At 33.6% G+C, this 19,784-nt stretch overlaps 1 protein-coding gene across 1 annotated transcript in view; it reads right to left on the bottom strand.

The window, feature by feature from the left end:
* The window catches only part of BAZ2B (bromodomain adjacent to zinc finger domain, 2B), a 154,487-nt gene that overhangs the window by 109,570 nt on the left and 25,133 nt on the right, over positions 1-19,784 (bottom strand). Inside the window, exons 5-10 of the mRNA XM_012655811.1 lie at positions 14,273-14,473; positions 13,578-13,973; positions 7,826-8,432; positions 5,939-6,232; positions 4,274-4,334; positions 3,351-3,459 (exon numbers count right to left, since the gene is read on the bottom strand). Of these exons, the coding sequence (XP_012511265.1) occupies positions 3,351-3,459; positions 4,274-4,334; positions 5,939-6,232; positions 7,826-8,432; positions 13,578-13,973; positions 14,273-14,473 (1,668 nt within the window). The remainder of the gene's footprint in view (positions 1-3,350; positions 3,460-4,273; positions 4,335-5,938; positions 6,233-7,825; positions 8,433-13,577; positions 13,974-14,272; positions 14,474-19,784) is intronic.

Raw genomic sequence — 19,784 nt, forward strand, 5'->3', positions numbered from 1 at the left:
TCTATATATATTTTTAGTTGTCCAGATCATTTCTTTCTATTTTTTAGTAGAGAGGGGGTCTCGCTCTTGCTCAGGCTGGTCTCGAACTCCTGACCTTGAGCGATCCACCCACCTCGGCCTGCCAGAGTGCTAGGATTACAGGCGTGAGCCACCGCGCCTGGCCAGTATTTACTTTCAATAGTCAGGAAATTGTTTCTCATATTATATACATAAATCAAGGAAGTTTTAGAAAATACAAAACATGCAAGAATATAGAAAGCAAAATAAAGATCCATTGTACTAACAAATCCATACATTATTAAAGTTTTGACATATTTCCTTTGTCTTTTCATATGCACAGTTTTGTTTTTTATTGTTTATTCAGCCATCATACTATTTATAGTTTGTATAAAAGTAAATATATTGTAAACACATATGATCATCACTGCATGGTAACAATGTCTTTGTGTCAAACTATATTTTACATCTACAAAATTCAGGGTGATCAAAATTATTTCACATTATTAGTTACTGTAACAAAAGTATATAATCTTTGTTCATTTTCATAGAAAATTCTTATATAATGTTTCTAATTAATCATATATTTAATGAATTATATAACACAGTATATAGAAATGTACACTGCTTTACAACTATATGCATCTCTAATTAATTAACTAAAATACTTTTTTGGATTACTTACCTTTAATCAGTGTTATCTAAAAGTATCCTGAAATAAATCCAACTTACTAATTTTTTTTTAACTGAAAGAAATGTTCTCAAAATTGCTAATATTTTCCCCTAGCACTTTGCTGAAATGTTGGCAGCTTAACATATTCTGGCTTTAGTAATTCATCCTATTTCCTTGATTTGAATTGATCCCAATAAAACAATATTCATTTGGAAAACACTGATTATATTTAATAAAAAGTGAATGGATGTCAAAGAACATTCTGCTCTGTGTAATGAGGCTTTATAGATTAAGTCCAATCATCACTGATACAAAATTAAAAATCCTCTTATGTATTGAATAGCAATTACCTTTCCTCTCAGAACAAAAACCTACTAAACGTAAAATCATAAAGATATCTTTGGCATAAATAATATAAGAATGTGATAGGATTAAAAATAAGAGGAATTTTAAAATGAGATTATTGCCTTCTGGCTGGGCACAGTGGTTCACACCTGTAATCCCAAGGCTTTGGGAGGCTGAGATGGGAGGATCGCTTGATGTTAGGAGTTTGAGACCACCCTGGGCAACTAAGTGGGACCCCCATCTCTACAAAAAAATTTAAAAATAAGCCAGGCGTGGTGACACGCACCTGTAGTCTCAGGTACTTGAGAGGCTAAGGTGGGAGGACCACTTCAGTCCAGGAGTTCAAAGCTGCAGTTGAGCTATGATCGTGTCACTGCACTGCGGCATAGGTCACAGAGTGAGACCCTGTCTCTTTAAAAAAAATGCCTTCTATTATGTTTTGTGACTAAACAACTGATCCAGTGTACGTGGAATGTGTAACACTGTGGTTCACTAAAATTCTATGAATCTGTTTGGTGATAGATTTAGTCTAAGTCCTTTTTTTTTAAGTTTAAAAAACTAAAAAAATCCTAGAATATTTTTCTACAAACTTCTATAAACCTCAATAAATAGATTATGGCATTTTAGAACTACCAGTAAAGAGACGAGTAGATCTGGACATAACTACTTCCCTAAAAAGTCATGGCTACCAATGGAAAATAGGTTTTATGATGTGTACAAAAGAATTTTTTTTTCAGAAACCTTGACTTGTAGTTTTATCTCTGCCTAGTTGAGGCTGTGTGACCTTAAAAAATTCCCTTAATCTTCTGAGCTTTCAAAATAAGCCTCTTATAGAATGAGGATGGTCTTTTCCATTTCTACAATTATAAAATTAGAAGGTAAGACAGGATAGTAAAGCCTGCCTATTCGCAGAGAAAATATTATTTGCTAGAAAAAATTTCCTCTGTACATTATAATGGGACAGAAGGGAGAAAGGGTCAATCAAGAAAGAAAATATCAACTTCAACTAACTCAGCATTTTAACCTTTTTGAAACATTTTCATGCATATGATCTCATTTTAAACTTGCCATAATCCTATGAGGCATAAATATAATTATTATTGTCTCTAGTTGGCAGATAAAGAAATTGAGGGAAAAGGGGACATTATGTTGTTGTTCGGAATCGCAAAACTATTTCATGGATTAATGAGAATATAGGTCTCATCATTCCTTAACCAGGATCCATTTTCAATGGAGCTGATAGGGAAAGGGAATAACAAGCACATGCAGCTAAATACAAGTAAGGAAAAAAGGAAAAACATTTAAGGAAACAGAGGAAATGAGGTCTCCTTGTGGGTTCTTTTTGTTGATAGGTAAGGTTGTGTGCTTGACCCGTAAGATCAAAGGGAGCTGTGGTGATATGTTCAGAAATGTGTATAATTAATTTAAAAACTCAATTTCTACAAAAATTAGAAGTTTCACTCACCTAGTTTTAAGGAACAAACAACAAAAAAAAAAAGAATACCAACCTTGTGAAAATGCATCATATAGTGTGGCATAAACAAAAGGACAAGATTTTTCCCCAAAACTAAGGTATATTTATCCTCTTTGGACTGACTTATATTTAATAATAACATGGTTTTCTTATTCAAATTAGTTTTTAAAAAATATAGGAACCAATGTTTTCCTATATTTTACATGAATATGCAAATACTTTTATATATGTATAAGCTGTAAAATTATTGATGGAATTAATAAACAGGAAAAAGCTTACTTAATTATGAAAAAGACATTATGTCAAAGCTCCTTGTTACTGAAACACAGAAAATCGAGGCCTTAGTGAGTGTTTACCACAAAGTTATATGTAAAGCTATATGAATTAACTAACAAAGGCAATGCTCCAGAGGGTAGTGAGATTTACTTCATTTAGGTTATGGTACTACTTTTTGGTTCAAAGACTGTACTTTTTAAAAAGTGGATACCTGCGGTCCATCTCTGGCTTCATAGAAGTCACCCACTCTTATTTTTGCACTGAAGCTGAAATTGTCCCTTGAGATATCCATTATTCCATTTCTGCTGAGATACTGAAAAAATCACATATTTTTCCACTTCAGGTTTTAATAATTACAACCCAGCTTTGATGTATAGATAGCTTCAGGACACTAAAGTTTTGCATATTCTATCAAGGGGCTATCGATTTATAGAAGATCAATTGGTTTAACTATAATAGTCCCATACAAGAGAATATTTTGTATCAAGGAACTTTATCTGACAAAGGAGTGTACTTTTTTTTTTTTTTTTACATGAGCATGCTTAATAGGCACCAAATGTATGTTATTTGGTGAAAAGTATGTACCTTTATTACTTCAGGGTACTGCCTAAGTTTCTTTCCACATGGAGCATAATATGCTACTTCTCCTTGAAGGCGCCCTCCAAAGTTTCTTATTCTTGTCTCTCTCTGCCAGCTACACATAACAGAAATGAGGGTTATGACATACGTAATTTTAAGAAAACTTTTAAAAATGAAAAAAAACTTTAAGTATACATGCTCTTCAGAAAATATGAAAAAAACAAAGAAGACAAAAATAAACCCCTCATACAACCCAAATATCCTTGCTATTGAAATCATTTAAACTTTTAGTTAATTCAACTAAGAAATTAATCAAAGACTCAATTTACAAATATTAAATTCCATTAAAATTTTTAGATACCATAACTTGTATTACTTGGGGTACCTGGACATTTCAGTAACATGTCAATGTGTACTGATTTTCTTTTTTTTTTTTTTTTAACATCTGAAAAGCTTTAAGCAAGAAAAGTAAACCTGACTCTCTGCTGTCTGGGGCTCACGTACACCCCAAGTCTGAAACCTGTCAGCTATAATTAAGTTATTTTTAGCCAAACTCTGGTACAGTCCCTCAGTTTTGACCAAAGTGGCTTTCACTGTCCTTTAATTCTGTCTTCACAAAAATTTCTGACAGTCTTAACTGCATTCTGTCCTATGTCATGTGATTTGCCCTTGGTTCTTTTCCAGTCATGTTAAACTTGGCTGCATGATCCCACCACAGCTCTGCCATACCTCTATGAAGCAGTTAGGCTTAATTTCAGTTTTCTGATATATCAACTTCTTTGCCCTTTGCTTTAGCTCTTCTGCTCTAATAAATACTATGCAGTATATCCATTTCTTTTATTAATAGTAGAGAATGAGAAATCAAGTATACATCAAACATGCATAAATATACGGAGAAAAGCAAAAAAGAAAAACCTCATTTTGCATACCCATATTCCAATGGAATACGCAGTTCACGTTCATCTGTTACTCTTCTTCTTTTGGAAGTGCCTTTAAGAAAATTCAACCAGTTGATATAAAAGATTAGTTTATATAGATGATAATCTTCTGATAGTTTAGAAACTTTTCCTTAAAAAAGTATATTTCAATGACTTGAATTATTTAGGGTATTTCTGCAATTTGTACATTATTTTTAGATGGTTTTCAACAAAACACTGTGTAAGGCAGAGGAATTTTTTTCTTTTGGTCTGAATGACAGAATAACTAGCCTTCCTCTCTAAAGAAAATACAATCGAAGGTTAAAATATATAGCTTTGTTATTAAGGAAATGGCTAGAGAAGTAGGAGGGAAATAGAGGTTTCATAAAATCTATTTATAGTTGTTGTCTTTGAAAATATTAGTTTTCAGATGCTGAAAAATTTCAACAGCTGGCTCATACATTTAAAGGCAATATAATTTCTATGTCCATATATATGCATAGGCAAAAACACTACTAGATCTTTTAATTAACCTAAAGCACAAAGGAATAGGATTAGATTACATGTAAAATTTTTCAAAGACAAAAATCAAGTTTCATAAATACAGGTAAATTCATCTAAGACAAGTAGGATATACTGGTCTGTGGTAAATGAAAGCAAAATTAGAAATTGCCAAGGATTGAGTAAAACAAGGGAAACAATTGACAAAATATTTTACTAAACATATCTGTATTTTCTTAGCTATTGAATGAGAATAGAAAGCAGTTTGGGAATATTAAATGTGGACACTTTTAATGATGGCCTTGAAAAGTTTATAAAAAGTCAAATAGGAAAAAAGCAGATGTGGCCTGTTAATGGAATTGAGAATACTACTCACTAATAGAAATGACACTGGCTATAATGCTGGGCAGACAGCAATTGCATCTTAAGTAAACAAGTGAGCTTTTTTGTATAAAGTACAGTTGACCTTGAACAACACAAGTTTGAACCGCATGAGCCTACTTAGATTTTTTTCTGCCTCTGCCTCCCCTGAGACAGCAGGACCAACCCGTCTTCTTCCTCGGCCTACTCAAAGTGAAGATGACAAGGATGAAGACCTTTTGATGATCTACTTGCACTTAATGAATGGCAAATATATTTTCTCTTCCACATGATTTTCTTAATATTTTCTTTTCTTAATATTTATAATACAGTATATAATACATATAACATACAAAATATGTGTTAACTGAACTATTTATGTTATCAGTTAGGCTTCCAGTCAACAGTGGACAGCTATTAGTAGTTAAGTGTTTGGAGAGTCAAAAGCTATATGCAGATTTTCAACTATGAGGAGGTCAGTGCTCCTAACCCCCACATTGTTCAAGGGTCAACTGTACAAAAAAGTCCAATTGTCAATCAAATTCTATATTCTAGAGCATAAACTCAACACAAAAGCAGGAAAGATTCAAAATCAAGTGTTGTCATCAGATTCTTAAATTGGAAGCACAGGAAAAAAAAAAAAGACCAGTTAATAGGTCATGTCCTTTGAAAATACATGTTGACCTTTCTGAGCCGACCTAAAATCTAGCTATAATACTTGATTCCAGTGAGATCATCTCCAGAACACTGTATAAGTAAAAATTCTTGCTATGGTTTGACTTCTACTTTACAATAATAAAAATAAAGTGTAGGTACCAGAGTGTGGACTTGAAGTAAGTGTGGAAGAAGATGTACCAAGAAAAACAGGTGACTGTGATTCAGAACATAAGGCAGCAGGAGCAGAGCCTGGGGCTTTTGTTATGTGGAGGTTACGAGGTGTTGAGTGAGCTGTGAGACTCATGGAAGGGCTTTTGACAGAGGAAGTTGTTTTATTCAGTTTCATTGAAGTTTTCTCTCCTTCAGTATCACTATCTGATTCATCTTGGTCTTTATCATCATCATCTTCTTCTTCTGATCCTTCTGTATCTGATTCTGAATTACTATCTGATTCTGGGAAGTAAAAGAAGCATTTGTATATTATAACTAGATAATCACCAATAATTTGCAGTTTGTATCTAAATGGACTGGTTCAGGAACCAGTATCGGTAAATGAGAACTCAAAAGAGCAACTTTCCTGAAGAGTAAATCTTTTAATTTATGTGAGAACAATGTATGTAGGCTACAAATCCTTAAAAAATTTTTTAAAAAGTGTAAGTTTTACTCAACACTTCAGTCACAAAACAGTTCTCATGTGACACTATTCACATGATGAGTTCTGCTTAATGGCTTCAAAATCACTTCTAATGTAACAGAGAAACCAAGGTAAAAGGGGGAATTCAAATTAATGTACTACAGTGGCTTAAGATGTATACTCAGTCTGGCATTACCATCATACTTTCATTTGGGTTTTGGGGTAAAACAATTTTCTAGGGGAGATTCTTGGGTTTTTTGGCTGTAGTTTTCCATTTAGGTGGCAAGATTTCATCAGGCTTCTTAAAAAACTAGCCTTACAGAAATAATTATGGTAGGATAATTTAGTGATTTAATAATTTAAGTTCTAGATATGTAGTCCTATGTATAATGTATCCACTCTTCCAGATATGTAAAATCTATTACTGGATTAAATTTGATAAACACAGGACTAATAACTGGACTATATCCTAATAGTTCCCAGAATAACAGCTTTTGTGGAATTCTGTTTTGTGTGGTATTGTCTGCCTATATTGAAGTTCATCATAAAAATTAGCTCTTGAAAGTTATGAATATTGATATCTATTACCTATCATGCAAAGTTGTTTTTATGGGAACCCCAGGAAAAATTACTATCAGGGCAAATTGTTCTTACTCTGAGCAAGTAGTTTGTTTTTAACTTACAGATACTTTAAATTGTATTAACTGACTATACTTTCCTATTCATATTGGCTGCTAGAAAATGTAGTTAAATTTGTGTCTGACCAGTAACAAATTCACAAACTTTTATAAAATGTATTTTATCTTTGTATTTAAAATTTAAGCTATCTTGTATTTTATGTTTTCAGTCTTCTGTGGAACAAGGAGAGGTAAGGAAAAAGAAAAATGCAAAGAAATACCCCCCCTAAAAAATCCAGAAGTGAATCAAAATTAAACCAGGAAATACTCCATATGTTATTTAATAAATTCTGTGTTACTGATGGACATTCATAGGGATTTAGGTTTTTGGTACTTTCTGAATGACTGTGACTACAATTTTACCTTTGTTCAAAATATCTGGTGATGCAGTTTAACAAACAGCAAGAGAGATGGAAAAAAGGGGACAAACAAGTGGTCCTGAACGAAATGAAAATTAAGCAAGTTGATGAAATTGTCTTAATTTATGCATCATTTATATTCACTCTAAAGTTATTACTTGTTTAATGTCAAATGGATGACAAGCTGAGAATTTAACTTAGAATTTCCCAAATTAATTACTCCTGTATTTTGTGAACTCATTATAGAAATGCACAAAGCTGTGTAAAGCACAGTGAATGACAATGATTATAAATCTGTGAACTAAGAAGTTCTTTAAAATGTTTTGGTTCACATAGCATTTAGAGAAATACTTTAAATTTTAAAATGGAAAATAACCTGATTGACTGTCATCAGATTCATCATCTTCATCATCTTCCTCATCCTCTTCCTCATCATCTTCCTCTTCATCCTCATTTGAATCTTCAGAATCTTTACTACTGGGAATGTCTGAATCTGTTCCTCTAAACTGCTCCACTAAAGATTTTGCAGGATGGGAGTGATGCTGTGTTTTTACTGGATTTACATTATTGCTAACTGCTTTTTCCTTCCCTTGACTATGCAGTATGGGAGAGGCAGAGGGCATTACAGGTGTCTGATTGCCAGGAGTTCTTCTCCCACTTGTACTCAAATTTATAGGTGAGGAAAAAGGGGTGCTGCTTGCAGTAGCAATGTTTTCATTAATCTTACTCTGCATTTTAGTTTTGGTAGTAAGTGCTAGAGGAGCTTCTTGAATGACACTTTGAATAACTCCATTTGGTTGGTGATTACCTAAAAGTGCATTTGTCAAGAATGGATTAGGGTGGTTGTTTTCTACCGTTTGTTTTGGATGTGCTGGTGAAGTAGAGGTTGCTTTTGGATTTGACAAAGCTGCAATAACCTTCTTCAGGCTCTTAGATGACTCCTGTTTCTTTAACTGTGATGGGAATGCCTGTTTATATTGTTCCTGTTGAAACATAAGTTTAAAAACAAAATGTACCATAAAAACAAGACTGCTTTTATTTGCTTTCGATATCTGAGAACAAATTATAGATACGATATCACATACAAATTTAAATCATGACATACAAGTGCCATAAAAGGAGTGGCACTGATGACTAGTTGGTTGTTAAACCTTGGCCATACCTAATATATTTAAAATTTAATTGGTTCCCCCCCTCAAAATATATATGTTTCCTCACTATCTCCCTCTCTTTACTGTTGCTCCCATTCTCATAATAATCAAAACCTGAAACCCTAAAAATATCTTTTATTGTCTTTTTTCCAAGTCAGCCATATTACCATGTCTTTGGATTCTTTCATTATAATACTGCTCAAATTTAAGCCATGACATAATTTCTTCCTACCCAACTCCCAATATATGCTATATACTAATGCCAGTTTTATCTTAGACTAAGATTTATTTTATTATATTGCCTCCTTGGAGCATTGCCAACTTTATAAAGTCTAAACACTTTAATTTGACATTCAAATTACTTTACAATTAAGCACAAACATACTTTTCCAGTCAAACTGGACTATTGGCCATGGGCTATGAATATCATATTTTTATCATCTCCAAATTTTGATATAATCATATTCTTTGCACGAAATAAGCCTCCTCTTTATAAATTTCAAGCTGATGAAATAATGTTCATTCTTTAAGATCTAACCCAAGAAGCTTTCTATGTTTGTCCCAGCCAGAAGCACTCTTTGCCTTAACCTTTGAGCTCCTTTACCTCCTTATACAGATGCTCCTCAACTTGCAGTGGGGTTACTTCCCTATAAACTGATTGTAAATTGAAAATATCATAAGTCAGAAATGTATTCAATACACCTAATCTACCGGACATCACACCTTAGCCTAGCCTACATTAAATGTGCTCAGAACACTTACATCAGCTTACAGTTGAGCAAAATCACCTGGCAATACAGTACACCATAGACTATTTGTTGTTTATCCTTATGACAGCTGGCTGATTAGGAGGTGCAGCTCACTGCCTCTGTCCAGCATAACAAGAGACTATTATAATACTTTCTACTGAATATGTATTGCTTTTGCACCATTGTAAAGTTGAAAGATCTTAAGTTGAACCATCCTAAATTGGGGACTATCTGTATTCTATGCCATACTGCCTTTAGTATACATAGTATATGTCTGTATGTCTTAAACTTCTAAGGAGGTAAGTTTACATCTTTGATAAATTCCTTACGGTAGGAACACTATCATTTATTCACTGTTACAATCTTCCCAAAACATTGCTTAGAGCCCTGCACTTGGTATGTACTCAAAACACAATTTTAGATTGCTGAATAATGACTTCTTGAGCAAGAAGAACTTCTTTCAAGCAAAGATTTAATATATTAAGCTGGTGGGAATGGTGGCTCAACATTCTGCGGGATCTACTTAGAGTACCTTTAGCACATTAACATTTGAAAGAGCAAACAGTTTAGAAAAACAACAATTTTCTTGAGAAAAATTAATTTATGAACAATTAAGCCATAAAATTTACATTTACAAATCAGAAATAAAAATTATTTAGCTTTTAGAATCTCCTTGAAAACAATAAAATCACGAATTTATTAAGTTAGTACAATTATTACACAATATATAAAAAACTAAAATAGAATTATTAAAATATTCTAAGTTAACAAAAGCGGAGTTGAATTTCCTAACCTAAGGCAATATTCTGCGTTGAAAATGTGGATCTGAAATTAAAATCTGCAGTGTTGTCAGCATCACTCCTGGGCCCCTAACACTCAAATCATCAATGATTTGTGGTGGGGATTTCGCAAGTGTGAATGTAAATGTAAATAGAATGCCATATAAAATGACTTATTAATATTTTAAAGCAGCAGTACTAATGAGCAGTAAGCAATTTATATATAAATTTTTAATCTTATTTAACATCTTTACTGTATTAGTTTAGAAAATTAAGTTATTAAGATAATTCTTTGTAAGCAGACTGTCATATAAAATTTGTACCTGAGGCAATACCTCACAAGAGAAAGTGCTTAATTAGTATTTATTCAGTGACTAAATTATGGAAAATTATACCAAATAGTTGGATTTACCTTTTAAGAGGAATTTGATAACAAAATTCTTACATAAAATACTTTAACATATATAAGATTGAAATTTTCTTTACAAAAAACAGTGTATTTTCATCTGTTAGAACATAATTATGTCACGTAATCATTTTATACTATTTTCTTATAGGTAGTCAATTTTCCCTCTAAATACATAGGACCAAAGGGCCAGGAAAACAGCTTTATATTTAATTTTCTGCAACTGCTCCTCACTAATTCTGAAGAATCTCTTCCCATATATTGACACCTATACAGATTTTCAAGAATAGCCAGAGATTATTATATTTTATCCCAAGACTAGTATCAATTACTCTTTTATAGATATCAGGGGTGATTTATAGAAAGGAGAAGGGAAGAAAATTGAGACCTGTACAGGAGCAAACCTCTCATTCCTTTAACATATCCATTTGGACTACAGGTAGTATGGGAAGAGATAGGTTCAAAGGTCTGTCCTCCCTCTAAGCTCTTGTTCCCCTAGCTTCTACCTGAGACCACTGTAGAGAGAAAAAAAAATTCCTCCAGATAAAACTTCATAAGAGAAAACTGACGTAAGACCTACCAAATTCTATTCCTGGTCTATATATCCAACTATTGTATAATGATTTAAATTATACATCTTTAATGTAAGGGTACTGAAAGATTCAATAATTAAATAATATTCAAGAAAATCATAAACTGATGAGGGATGCAGACACATACACAGCAGGTAGCATGAAACAAAAGAGATTATCGTGAGAAATAAAGCAAAATTCTGTATGTCAGACTGTCATATAGACAGCTGTTGTAAGAGAAATTTACAAAATATTCTTTATTCAATAATAGATACTAATAAAGACATCATTTAGAATTGAGTCTAATGTGAATGTCCACTCACATAAAATATTTTCCATTAACTACCATTATCATTTCAGATAATTTGTATTATAATTTCTGAATGATCTCCAGTTAGCAAGAACACCAAAATTTTTCACTGTAGTCATGTTTTGAAATCAGAATGCTTGGTTTAAATCCCTTCTGAACTTAACCTGTCGTATGATGTTGGCAAGTTACTTAACTTCAAAGCTTTAGTTTCTTTACTTCACAAGGTTTGTAAGGATTAAATGAGATCATATGTGTAAAAATCCTGGCTTGGCTACATTTATTAAGCAAGTGTCTGATATATGACTCTCTAATAAGTAGTCATATAAAATTCTTCTTCAGGGAAACATTAAAAAAACCGTTTGAAAAAAATTAAGAAACTTTTGGAATACAAATAACTCTTGATGTAGCTCTATAAACTCATTTATCTTAAAGCAGGATAATATATTAATGAAAAATTAAAATAACCCAAATAATGTAATTTTTAATTTGCTTATTTTACTTGCGAAAAGTCAATAATGTGATGCTGATAATATTTAATACCTGCTTGTGTTTGAGCAGTGCATTACAAGTCATATGCATAATATGATACCATCGGTCACTCCACTCAGACCAGTGCTTTTCAAATCTGACTACACATTTGAATCACCTGGAAGCTTAAAAAATTCCAATACCTTAGTTCTACCACAAGATGTTCTGATTTAATGGTTCTAAAGGGTATTGTGCTTAAAGTTTCCCAGGTGATTCTAATGTACACATAAGGCTTAAAACCACACATTTAGAGTCTCAAAAAAAGGTGGATTTGTTCAAGTTACTTTTCTTCGATCCCATTCTTAAATTCTTCATAGTAAGAGTCAATGGACAAGGATATCGTGACTTTTTCAAGAAAGAAAGGCAGAATATCATAGTTGTTAAGAATAAAGATTCTAGTACTACATTGCCTAGGTTTGAATTCTAGCTCCATTACTAACCAGCACTGTGATCTTGGAAGAGTTATTTAAATTCTACAAATCTCAATTTTATCATCTGTAAATGGGGATAATATTAGCTGCACTCATAGATGTTATAATCCAATGAATAAATCCATGTTCAGCAATGAAAACAATGACTGGTAAACAGTAAGTGCTCTATAAGTGTTACCAAATGATTAGGATGCCTGATGATAATGTTTGTTACCAAGAGACAGGATACCATGTTCAAACATAATATTTTAATACTCTAGGATGATTATAGAATAAAAAGCAATGGTAATTTAATCATTAGAATTCTACTGACATATGAATGTAGACTATGTAGTGACATAAAATAATAGCAAGAAAAACAAAGATGAAAAAATTCTTTGAAGAGTGGTTCCGGTGTTTTTGTAAGTAAAAGTTACACTTCATAAAATTCATTAAGAATGGCACAGGAAAATGATTTTTTTTTTTTTTTTTGAGATGGGGTCTTGCTCTGTTGCTAGGGCTAGAGTGCACTAGGGTCATCATAGCTCACTGCAACCTCAAACTCTTGGGCTCAAGGGATTCTCCTGCCTCAGCCTCCCAAGTAGCTGGGACTACAGGCATGCGCCACCACACCTGGCTAATTTTTTAATTTTTTTGTGGAGATGGTGTCTTGTTCTTGCTCAGGCTGGTCTCAAATTCCTGGCCTAAAGCAATCCTCCTTTCTTGGCCTCCCAGAGGGCTAGGATTATAGATGTAGCCAACTTTGCCTGGCCGGAAAATGATTCTTTTTAAAAGATTTTTATACTTAAAATTTATAAATTCTAGGACTATAATGATAAATTATTCAAAAGTTCACTTCTTTTCAAAAAGAACATGCAGATATTAAGGGGAAACAGAAATTAATTTTAAGGCAAAGTAATTGTGAAGCTTGTCTTATTCAAACATATTTATCCCCCTATTGCTAAACCATTAGACCTTGGGGCACATAGAATGGGATGGGGTTGGGGGGAATGACAAGATTGTGTTGCAAAAAATATGTTAAACAGATGTATATGTGAATATAAAATCAGAGAAATTTAGTTTTATGATGTAATATTCTATTCCTGGAGATGAAGAAAGTATAAAAGAATAAAATTTAATTTAAGCTTGTGTATTATGAGACAATATAGAAGCTCCATTTATTTCTAATAATAAAATTCTTATATAAATAATTTTTAACTCACCCGTTTAGCTCGTAATTCACTGGTCAAAGGACTAGATTCTTCAGAGGTATTTTTATTCCCTGCTTTAAGTACATCAGAAGAAGGAACTGTGAGTTTCATGTAAGTTTCCTTTTTGGCTTGATTTACCAAAGATAAAGGTTTCACATTGGACACCAATCCCGTAGACTGTATTACACTGGTGTGTTTGTTCACAGATTCCTCCTTTGCCTGAGAGCTTTGGAAAATAAATGGAAGCTGCTGTGACAAAACCTGAGGCTGCTTCTGCTGGGATTGGAATGATGAGTGAGTCTGGGATTCAGACACAAGAGGTAATGGCTGGTGTATTCTTTTTTCCTGGGCTTTTTCAGTTGCTTTCTGTCCATCTGCTTTTGGGTCTGAAATACCATGTAATAGCACCTGGAAATAAAAATTAAAAGGCAGCTTCTTAACATCTATTAAGACAAAGAACATCAAACAGTAAAAAAAGAGTCGTTTAAAAAGTGTTCCTAATGACTTATGATAGTTCTAAGAAGCTCACTAAAAATATACCAAATGTCCCTTTAAAAATATTTTTCCATCTCCTATTTTTTCTTGTGCAAAAGAAAGAACTCAAGATAATGATTAACTTTAAAACTATAGACTTTGGGAGTTAAGATAAACCAGTTAATTCCAAAATATGAATGATGTTTGAATACTGTCCATGAAACAATTTATACCTGGTTGTTACTTTTATGTTGTGCTTCACTCTCTGAATCAGAATCATCTTCACTTTCTTCAATGCTTTGATCTTCTTCCTCTTCATCTTCCTCTAGATCATCTGAATCACTACTACTAATGCCTTCACTTGAGGTGTCTGACGATGTGCCTGAATCACTATCACTGTTGCTAGAACTTTCCATAGCTTTTTTCCTTGGTTTCTGAATGAAGACAAAGTATTTGGAAAGACTTTAATTTTTAAAAAATTCAAGTTTCAGTAAAAGGTATGCTTTTTTAATTTTCAAGTGATATTTTCAATCTCAAAATGTCATTATAGGCAAAAGGAAAAATGTCACATATTATAAAGCATAATTATTGAACCAACTGATCAAATTAACTTATCTGACAGGAATTTCCCAGTAAAAAGTATGAGCTCAGTCACATGTAGAATATTGAAAATATCAACATATTATGTAGGTGGATGTACTCATATGGCCATCATGCTTCAAAATGTATGACAGATTAAAAAAAGAAGTTCACAAAATAATAATTACAATTATGATATATATGTTGAGTTATACGTTTATCTTTAGTCTTCTTTCTTTATGCAGTGAGTCAGTAGCCAAATATTTACCTATAATGTGTCAAACATACCTCTCTAGGTGCTGGACTACATGGTGTGCAAGATAGAGTTCCTGCCTTCAAGAAACTTACATTCTAGTGGTTGGGAGGGAAAGGGTGGATAGATGCTTAATATAAAAGCAAACAATTCTGTATAATAATAAATGCAGTAGAGAAGATATAATAGGTAGCAAAAGACTATGGGGATGCTTTAGTTAGAATCAAGGAATTTAATTATTTTTCATAACAGAAAAGACAGAAAAATATGACAAAGGAGAGAGATTTTTGGAATATTTAAGACTTTATAAGAAAAAGAAAATCCAAAGCTGGTAGAAAGGGATATTAGGTCTCGTAAAAGGGAAGTTTTGTGTTTCAAGAATAGACAGTAGTACTGAATGAAAAGAAGAAAAATCATGAGATGAATTATAACTATATAACTATATAATAATGGAAAAGTTAAAACTCCAGCAATAGAAAGACTAAAAAGGAGAAATGTTAAAATGACAGAACAACACAATTAAGTATAATCTATAATTACTTAGGAGTATTTCAATAGCATTTGCTGATAAATAAAATACAAGGGCAAAACAAAGAAAAAGCAGTAATAAATTTAAAAAGTTTTGGTCTTAACAGAAATATAGCCTTTCATGACTCGTGGGGTTTGGGGAATGAAAGACAGTAATATACAGGAAATCAAATTGAAGCCATAGTTACAGTGTGTAGATCTATACTCTTTCTTTTGTGTCTTCTGAAGATTGATTTAAATAAAATAAAATGCATGAGTGAGGAGAGTCACTCCTGCTGGTGTATTCTGCTTGCAATGACTCTGTTTTAACTGTTCCTAGCTACCATAATGCCTCTTTCACAGATACACATTTCAACAAGTGGTCTAATAGTTACCATCATTCCCTGAGCTATCTTCTTTCCTCCAGGTAGAGCAGAGAAGGATGAGAAACTGAGTTGGAATAGTGTGGGAATCATACCATGATAAAGACCATAAGGTAGACATTAAAAGAAAACAATAATAATAATATATTAAGACTAGCATTTATTTATCAGAGAAACAGCTCCTTCTTTGCAACCATAATCTGTCATGGGTTTTTTTTTCTTTTTTTTTTTTTTTTTGAGACAGAGTCTCGCTCTTTTGCCCGGGCTAGAGTGAGTGCCGTGGCGTCAGCCTAGCTCACAGCAACCTCAAACTCCTGGGCTCAAGCAATCCTTCTGCCTCAGCCTCCCAAGTAGCTGGGACTACAGGCATGCGCCACCATGCCTGGCTAATTTTTTCTATATTTTTAGTTGTCCGATTAATTTCTTTCTATTTTTAGTAGAGACGGGGTCTTGCTCTTGCTCAGGCTGGTCTCGAACTCCTGAGCTCAAACAATCCGCCCGCCTCGGCCTCCCAGAGAGCTAGGATTACAGGCGTGAGCCACCGCGCCCAGCCTGTCATGGGTTTTTAAGCATGTACAGCAAGACTATGAAAATCATAATCTAAACTGAAGTTATTTTTGTTTAAGTAGAGGCTAAGAAAGGAAAAGAATAAGGGGGCTACAGTGATTTCACAGAGAAAAATAAACTCCTATTTTAATGCCCAAGTAATCTGTGTGTATTTTTAGATTTAAAGATGGCATGAGAAACCCGTATCTCCCCCAAAATGGGTCTAGAGGTGCTTGTTCTAAACTTTTAGAGTGCAAGTTTTTTCTTGCAAAACTTGTCGAGACCAGCAGATTCCTGGGTCCCGCTTCTAAACAAGGCATATGGATCAGCATTAACAAACATTTAATGTGATTCTGATGTAGGTGGTACAAATTTAGTACCCATTAAAAAAGGTGCAAGTGAGGAGACAAGTATTAGAGAAAAAGGGAAAAGATGGGTTTGTATATCACCAGTTTCATTTCCTTATTAGAATATGTGTGTGTATGTGTTTGTGTTATATTCACACATAATTAGGTAGTAAGTCACTTTTCTCTCATTTAAAACATTTTAAAAATGAATCTTCTTAGGTTCATCAAAAAATGATCAAAGAAGAGCTTATTAATATCCCCTCATCCAATCTGGGAAAGCTTTTCAGAACCCTCTTCTTGAACTATCATTTCACTGTATACTTATTTATTTCAATAACAAAACAAATACATATTCAAGGCTATTATGTATGTACCAGGCATAGTTGCTCAAGCTTCTCGGGATATAAGGGTGTGAGAAACAGACACCAACTCTGCCTAGTGAGAACAGGGAGAAGAGAATCAACAAACAATCTAAATAAATGTTTTGAGTGATAAATACCATGAATAAAACAAAATAACAGATAGACAATGTATGCTGGGGGGTGGTGCAGGTGGGGTGAGCTTTTAGATGCAGTCTCAGATAAGACCTTTCTGAGCTGAGACCTAAGGGAGAAGAGTCAGTCATACAAAGACATGAGAGAAGAGCCTTTCAAGACAGGGGGAACAGCAAAGGAAAAACCTGATAATGTGTGTGGCATGTTCAAAAACGAAAAAGTCAGCTAGACTAGTTAGATAGAGCATACTGAACCAGGGAAAGATTGGTAGGAGAAAAGGATGGATGGACTCCTAGGGGCAGATCATACAGCTATAATAAGCCACGGCAAGGATTTTATTTTGAGTGGGATAGGACATTCCTGGAGGGAGTGATAACATTATGATATATATTTTCCCCCATTTTTTTTATTGTGGTAAAATACATATAACATAAAATTTACCATATTAACCATTTTAAGTGTATAGTTCAGTGGTATTAAATACAATCACAATGTTGTGCGACCATCAACACCACCCATCTCCAGAACTCTTTCATCTTGTAAAACTGAAACTCTATACCTGTTAAACACTAACTCCCCATCTTTCCCTCCCCTAGCTCCTGGCAACCACCATTCTACTTCCTGTCTATGATTTTGACTACTTTAAGTACCTCAAGTAAGTGAGATCGTACAGTACAGTATTTGTCTTTTTGTATCTGGCTTATTTCACTTTGCAGAATTTCATCCTCACAGTTCATCCATATTATGGCAAATATAAGAATTTCCTTCCTTTTTCTAGCTGGATAATATTCCATTATTATGTATATACCACATTCTGCTTAAGCAGTCCTCTGTCAATGGACACGTGCGTTACATCTACATTTTCGCTATTGGGAACAACGTGCTATGAACATGGGGGTACAGATACCTCATGGAGACCCTGCTTTCAATTCTTTTGGGTATATAACCACAAGTGGAATTGCTGGATCATACAGTAATTCAATTTTTAATTTTTTGAAGAACTGTCATACTGTTTTCTACAGTGGCTGTATCATTTTATATTCCCTAACATATTTTCAAATCATAAAAAATTATATATGTTTTTGAAAGACTTTTTCGGCTGCTGTGGGAACAATAACTTGTACAGTAGTAGGAAGAAAACTCATTCAACTTTAAATTGTTTAATTTTTTCTACACAGGCTGTACATTTGTATATTTTACTTGAAACTTACTTTAATTAATTTGAACTATCAATATTTATTCTAAATATATATGAAGACTGTAAGAGGGAATTGGACTTAATCAGCGACTTTCAATGAGAACAGCTGAGATAAGTACCCCAACTCCCTCAACAGGAATTTTTAAATTAGCTGAAGAACATTTTCTCAAATTACACAGACAAAGAGCTAATGAAACAATTTTTAAAAAGCTTTTAAAACTGAAAAATGCTAGGTAAAAAAGTACAGGACTTTCTTCTTTAGTTCCATTGCCCTTTTATATACATTTTACTTGAACAACCCACTACTACAATATCATGCCAGACCATGAATTATCCAAAAGAGCTGTTCTTCTGAAATCTTAAATCCTAGTATGCCTCACTTTAATAGCCAATCTCTCTATAGTGTTATCTCCACTTAGCTATCTACAAACACTAGTAATGATACCTCAGAATCTCTCTCTTTATATTATTAAAGAGGTGCCTTTGTCATTTTTTAGTATGTGCTCCTGGTAATAGTTTTTGGTGTAACAGCACTGATTTTGTTTAGAAATTTCAATGTAGATTCTGCATTAGAACTAAGTATAGGGACTGCTTCATAGTCATGCCTCCAAAGTCTTGCACAATGCTTATACACCATGGAGGCACAGGATATTTTAGATTTTAGATTTTACTAGATTTTAGAACTAGTTAAAATCATGTGCCCTTAACTTTTAGAAATACACCTATAAAAATATACCCAATAATATGATATCCAGAATTTACTTCAAAATAGTATGAGAATCAAGAATGGGTGGTGTTTCAGTGTCTGGCATGTGGAGAAGCTGGCAGCAGCTCAGAGATAGGCCCTTGTTGCTTGCACTAATGGGAATGCCCTTGAAACAATCATAAGGGAGAAGAGCTAAGAGCAGTTAAAGAGCAACAGGTAGAGAGTATGACCCTGAAACCTGTGTCCCTGGGAGGAAACAACCAAGAGTTTTATTTTTAAATCATGTTTACTCAAATGCTTAGTGGTGTGGCTTGAAGGCAAAAGAAATGTTTGTCTTAGGGCCTAAGTATACTACTTTTGCATTTCTGTGATAGGTACCATCAAGCTTCTTAGCATCATCAGATGACCTTTGCCAAATCTCTCATAGAAGTGTGCTAATCTCTGGAAAATATATTCCGTTGAGAAGGAAACTAAAAGATCTAAATGAAATATCTCTATGAAATATGCTCAGCAAAAGGAAAGACACTTTTGGCCAGGCGCGGTGGCTCCTGTAATCCTAGCTCTCTGGGAGGCCGAGGCGGGCACATTGTTTGAGCTCAGGAGTTCGAAACCAGCCTGAGCAAGAGCGAGACCCCCGTCTCTACTAAAAATAGAAAGAAATTAATCGGAGAACTAAAAATATATAGAAAAAATTAGCCGGGCATGGTGGCGCATGCCTGTAGTCCCAGCTAC

Source organism: Propithecus coquereli, unplaced genomic scaffold, assembly GCF_000956105.1.
Source record: "Propithecus coquereli isolate 6110/MARCELLA unplaced genomic scaffold, Pcoq_1.0 Scaffold49, whole genome shotgun sequence".
Lineage (NCBI taxonomy): Eukaryota > Metazoa > Chordata > Mammalia > Primates > Indriidae > Propithecus > Propithecus coquereli.